Source organism: Gambusia affinis, linkage group LG16, assembly GCF_019740435.1.
Source record: "Gambusia affinis linkage group LG16, SWU_Gaff_1.0, whole genome shotgun sequence".
NCBI classification, from domain to species: Eukaryota; Metazoa; Chordata; class Actinopteri; order Cyprinodontiformes; family Poeciliidae; genus Gambusia; species Gambusia affinis.
Window position 1 is genome coordinate 22,847,130 of NC_057883.1, and position 5,692 is coordinate 22,852,821.

The 5,692-nt window shown below is 46.5% G+C and overlaps 1 protein-coding gene across 1 annotated transcript; it reads right to left on the bottom strand.

Moving 5' to 3' along the window:
• Nucleotides 1-826: 826 nt before the first annotated feature.
• On the bottom strand, nt 827-4,827 carry ldah (lipid droplet associated hydrolase). The gene is made up of 7 exons (XM_044142104.1): nt 4,587-4,827; nt 3,908-4,221; nt 3,579-3,707; nt 3,340-3,509; nt 3,028-3,268; nt 1,708-1,790; nt 827-1,628 (listed from the first exon to the last, which is right to left on the bottom strand). The coding sequence occupies exons 2-7, from the start codon at nt 4,014-4,016 to the stop codon at nt 1,440-1,442; spliced, it is 921 nt and encodes a 306-aa protein (XP_043998039.1). The 5' UTR covers nt 4,017-4,221; nt 4,587-4,827; the 3' UTR covers nt 827-1,439.
• Nucleotides 4,828-5,692: the final 865 nt, after the last annotated feature.

The following is a 5,692-nucleotide window of genomic DNA, read 5'->3' on the forward strand; positions in this document are numbered from 1 at the left end:
AGGCTGACCTGCAGAGATATTTACATCAACCCCTTGTGAGGAATTATGTTTCTTTCCAGAGGTTTTGATCAAGGTAGGAGTTTAAACCCACCGTGTTAGCTCTGGTTGTGCAGCTCTATGCAGGAATAACTTGTAGTGGCTTTCAGAGGAGCAGTGAGAATGATTTATTATATGGGGCGTTTCCATTTCAACATGCTGCCCAGCGTGTGGCGCTGTCCTCCCTGTAAAGTTCATGTCTGTGTTCCCAATTGGTCGGAGTGTTAGGGGTTAACGAACCAGCGCTAAACTCATGATGCAGGTTCAGCCAGTGAGGAGCTTTCACGCTCATCACATTATTTTTCCAGTTACATGAAGCATTAGGCCATATCAAAGGCTTTGTCCACTTCTGAAAAACTCGCCCATAAACTGAACCAACCAAAACAGTTTCTGTGACTCTTATTAAAAACTCAACAGACAGAAATGTTAGAGCTGCTAAAACCACATTAGCAACATTGAACTAAATCTCTCGTTTGTTGCTCATCTCTGTGGATTTAACTCATCCTGCAGGGCCGGTCCAAGGCTGCATGAGGCCTGGAGCAGAATCTGACGTAGAGGCCCCTCTTGCTGCTAAGTTCCAACAGGAACCACAATGTTCTGACCCTCACAGTTTAAGACGCCACTTTTTCTGACAGAGATCCTGCTATGGCGGAAATCACCATAGCAACCAGTGACTCAATCATCCCAGTTTAAAGTGTCCACCGTCGCTATTGGTCCGATTATGAAAGGAGGCGGGTCTTGGCAGCAGTGATCCGGTCCACACAATAAATATTAATAGAAATAATCACTTAAAAATAGTTACTCAAAATAAATTTATTACAACACAATTGATTGGAAAAATAAAACCACAAATTAACAGTTAAATTCATTAAGTGCTAAATTAATTACAATAATAAATTTCAAATGCATTTTATTTTATGCATTAATGGCTCATTAAATGTATGTCTGGTTCATTAAATTGCTAGCAGCTCAGTTGTGGAGCAGCATCACCTGCTAACGATTGGTTTAGTTAGATGAAAAACTAAACTAGCTGTTTAGCTTTTCGTCTAATAATCTAGTGTTACTAATGATTGCAGCATTTTATTTCATAGCTAAACCTACTGAAGTCCAACATTTTGTCCCACAGAATTCAGATTCTCTACATTTCTAGTGCCACTGTTTGAGGTGCTGCCAAAACCACAGAATTCATTTTATCAATAATTGAATGAATTATTGGTTAATCTATTAATAACTGCATGAGCCAAACAACAATGTGAATTCTGATTCCACACATTGTGATGAAGCTTCAGGCACTGAAGGATTTAGTGACGATCTGTGTGGGAGCAAGTCAGAGATCAATATTCAGATGGACCGTTTCGCCCTGGGTTTCGCCTGGCAGGTTTTGGGTTCTCAGGTGTGGAACCTCACGCCGACAGAGAGCCGCCGATCCACGCGGCCACCATCTGAGCCACTTCCTGCCCCGCATCCAGGACGAAGGCGTGCCGAATGCCTCGCTCACACAGCCGGATGTCTCCGTGCGGGAAGTCCCTCCTCATGTCCTGGAAGTAGCTGACCGGACACCAGTGGTCCGTGGCTCCATAATAGAAAATGAGCTGAAACAGAACCAGGCAGAACTTGGAGGTTCTGATGGAAGCGGTGAGGCGATTCTGGCCCAGACGGTCGGGTTCTTACCCTGTCCAGGTACTTCTGGATGGTAACGTTGTCTCTTTCCTGAACCATCCTCATTTCCTGGCCGCCCAGGTACATGGAGTTTACTGCAACCAGAACCAGAACCATTAAGGCGAGAACTGTGAAGCGGCAGGAGAACGTTCATCATGTCGGAGTTTCAAAGCATCAAACCTTCAGCAAAAATCACTGAATCTCACGTACTTCAGCCTGGTCTCTGGAGGAAATACTGGAGCTCAGCTCAGTAATTCCTGAGCAGAGGCGACCCTAGCCTGTTTGGTGCCCTGGGCGACCCACCTTCCCGGAGCCCCCTTGCCTCCCCCAGGGTGACGAGGGGTTTGTATCGTGGGTGTTGGTGGTGTGAAGGTCATCGGTCTCATCCAGTTTCTTTTTATTTTATAAAATCTTATTTTATACAAACATTTCCCTGTTACTAATTTCTATCCTTCAGTCTCTAATAAATGAAACATGAGGGCTTTAAAATATGCAGACATCCCAATGTCTTCAAATAAATGTATTCATAACATCCAAATCAACTCAGACCGAACTCAATATCAACAATTTACTAAACTATAATGTTTAAAGACTTCAGTCTTGCTTTTACTCTTTCACGCTGGGCATAAACAAAATAATTTGCAAACCTTAATTAATTAACCTTAAATATATTAACATGCTTTGCAAAATACTTCTTAGCACTTATTTCTTTGCAATTGGTTATCACACTGAATAAACCACATAGCTTCACAAACGTTTGCTATGTGGAACAGATTAACATGGCTGCCTGCCTTCAAGACAATACACAGGGCAAAGCTGGCCCATCTCTACCGGCTTCCCTCACAAAATGCCGCCCTGGGCAGTTGCCCACATAGACCGAACACGCAGACGCTTCATTGAGCTGGTCGGCCATTGCTGCCATACGTCAGCAATGGCCTATTGAATGGGCCACATTCAATAGGCCCATATTGAATGTGGCCTATGTAGTAAATGGACCGAACTTCATAAAGTGCCGTTTTACAAAGTATTTTAAGTTAATACCCGTCATTGACACATTCTCTCTAACACACACTAATATATTCGGTAATAAAATAAATGACAAAAGACAAAAAAGACTGGTCAGGATGCCTCCTTAATATTAAAATTGATGAACAGACAGTTTATCAAAAAGTGTTGAATAAAACACTTTTACTGTGTTTTATTAAAGTACATATTTACATGATTCCATAATTTAATAAAAACGTTTCAAGGTATCAAGAAAATTTTTTATTTCCTTTTATTTTTTGACATTTTATTGTAACGACAATAAACTGTGATATTGGCAGAACCCACCTGTACAATCTCCGGAGAACAACTGCAGCACCGGCCGCAACACGCAGGGGTCCAGTGCCGGCACGCCGCGCAGTACCAGGCGGACCAGCAGGGTGGCGACGCGCTGCGGTAGCAGCGACAGCAGGAAGAGCGGCAGGTAGGCCAGGTAGCGCAGCTGGCACAGCATCGGGGTCATGACCTTTCCCTGCGGGCTCTGGGCCATCCGCTCGATGGTGGGGAACAGCAGCACGGCCTTCAGGACCTGCAGGAGAACAAGACGGGTCAGCGCCACCCGGACCGGACCTGGTTCTGGTTCCGCTTCTGGTTCCGGACCTCCAGCTCGGGGCTCCTCCTCATCATCTCCAGGATCATGTAGCAGCCGATGGAGTGGCCCACCAGAACCAACCGGGTTCCTCTGGGGACCCGGTCCCGGATGAAAGCCAGCTTGTGTTGGATCTGTCCGTCCAGTCCAAAAACGTCCCGTCGTGCCGCCGCCGCGCCATCTGGACCGCAAGCACACATAACTGTGAGAACCGGGTCCAACCCACTTCTGTTGCTAGAATCGGACCTACCTTCAACAAGGTCCATGGCGTCCGGAGGAGTGCAGTGGCCGCCGTGGCTCACCGCCCAGACGGGCCTTCCCAGCATGCCGTGCAACGTCCGCATGAAGCTCTCATAGAAGCCCACGACCCCTGGGTTTCCTGTGGGAACAGGAAGTACCGTGTCAGAGGGACAGGAAGTACCAGATCAGAGGGACAGGAAGTACCAGATCAGAGGAACAGGAAGTACAGAGTAAGGGGGACAGGAAGTACCGGATCAGGGGAACAGGAAGTACAGGATCAGCGGGACAGGAAGTACCGGATCAACTGATCTGGAACCTCAGCAGGAAGTTCTAACCCACCTGGGATCAGGAGCAGCAGCACTTCTTCTCTTGACAGCTGAGAGGAACCGACTTTCAGAACCTCGGTGGCTGCTCCGCTGCAGAAGAAAAACTCTGACTGGGTCTCCATCCTGGGCCTGCCGGAACCTGAACCTCCCGTTAGTCAGGTGTTCTGATCGGTCGGAACTCTTTAAGTCTCCGCTTTCAAACGGACGTTGTCCTCTTTGGACCGGATCCTCTGCAGAACCTGATCATGTTATTGATTCATTTATTGAATCCAGACAGGTTCTGCGGGAGGTTCTGGGCGGGTATGGACTCCCGGGTCAACCAGGAGACTTTGGACCAGACAGAAATGATGGAGTTAAAGATTCGCCTTATTCCAGCAGATTATTGAATGAACCTTTGCGCTGATGTTATCAGCTTTTATTCCTCTGTGAACTCTGGATGATTCCTGCACAAGAATCGGATCTTTTCCTGAAACTGATCCAGTATGTTCTCCTCAGTTGCGGTTCTGATTTTGCTATAAAACAATAACCCCTCAATAAATAATACAGAAATAAGAAATTAAAGCGGCGAAACTGTCCCTGAACGAATCACCATGTCAAACAGCACCAACCCAGACGTTTTCCCGGTTCTGGAGGAAACCCGGAGTTTGGACCGGTACACCCGGAGTCTGCTCAGCCAATCTTGTAGAGCTTACCAGATAAACACGGTCAAACGAGCTGGTCATCGATCATGATCGAGCAGAGCTCTTCTTCCGGTCTGGTCATACTACTGCTCTCTGATTGGCTACCTAAGGTTGCTGCGTTTGAGGCGCATCTGAGACTCGGAATTTCTGCCGGCAGAACAAAAAGTGCCGAAGTCAGAAGATTCTGGATTTGATCGTGTAATTCAGGGGTGGGCACTCCTGGTTCTCGAGGCTCGGTGACCTGCAACTCTTAGATGTCTCCCTGGTCCAACATCCAACAGCTGAATCACCTCCCAAGTGCAGTCAGGTTCTCCAGAGTCCTGCTAATGACCTCATTATTTGACTCAGGCGTGTTGAGGTAGAGATACATCTAAAAGTTGCAGGACACTGGCCCTCGAGGACCAGGAGTGCCCACCCCTGTTAAATTGATGTCAGACTAGCAGAAAATCCTGCTGATGGTCACGTGTTTCCCACAAGCCTGACGTTTCCATCGATCACTGAAAGGCCCGCGAAGGTTTCTGAAAGAAGAGCGAGAAATCAAATGCGCCCCCTGCTGGTAAAGAGCTAAAAAATAAAATAAAATCTTAGGATGCCGGTGTAACACCGGTTTGGTTCTGGTTCGGTTTCCCATATTGTGTTCTGAACCTGGACCGGTCATTTTATTACTCGCCACAAGCCCAAACAGTTTTGGAGAGAAATAACAGTTGGAGCTTTACTGAATGATGACGCACAGTCTACGTCATCAGCATGGTTGTGTAGTATGAGACTGACAGTGGTCCGTCCTGCCCCTTTCTGTTTGCTGCAGCGAGGTGGACACTTTAACCAGAACTAAGGTGAAGCATTTCCCACCCAGAACCTTCCACCCAGCAGGGGGCGCTATAAGTTTTCTCATCTTTATGACAGTGAAGTGTGGGACTGGAAAAATTTTTAAAAACCTGCAGAAAAATGTAGAGCTGTGAATACTTTTGTAAGGAACTACTCATTGTTCATTAAAGGTCCATTAAATCGACCCTAAAATGCATAAATTACAAGCCTAAAAACGGATTCATACAGAAACTCATCTCGATGATTACTGGACTGTACAGTGTTAGAAGCATGAGAGAAAACTGGAACACATG

Excerpts from the sequence above, each read along its gene's own strand:
- ldah (XM_044142104.1), bottom strand. The coding sequence starts at position 4,016 with ATGGAGACCCAGTCAGAGTTTTTCTTCTGCAGCGGAGCAGCCACCGAG. Across the intron at positions 3,269-3,339 it reads GGAGGAGCCCCGAGCTGGAG|GTCCTGAAGGCCGTGCTGCT; the intron begins GTCCGGAACCAG and ends GTTCTCCTGCAG. Across the intron at positions 1,791-3,027 it reads GTTCTCCGGAGATTGTACAG|TAAACTCCATGTACCTGGGC; the intron begins GTGGGTTCTGCC and ends TTCTGGTTGCAG.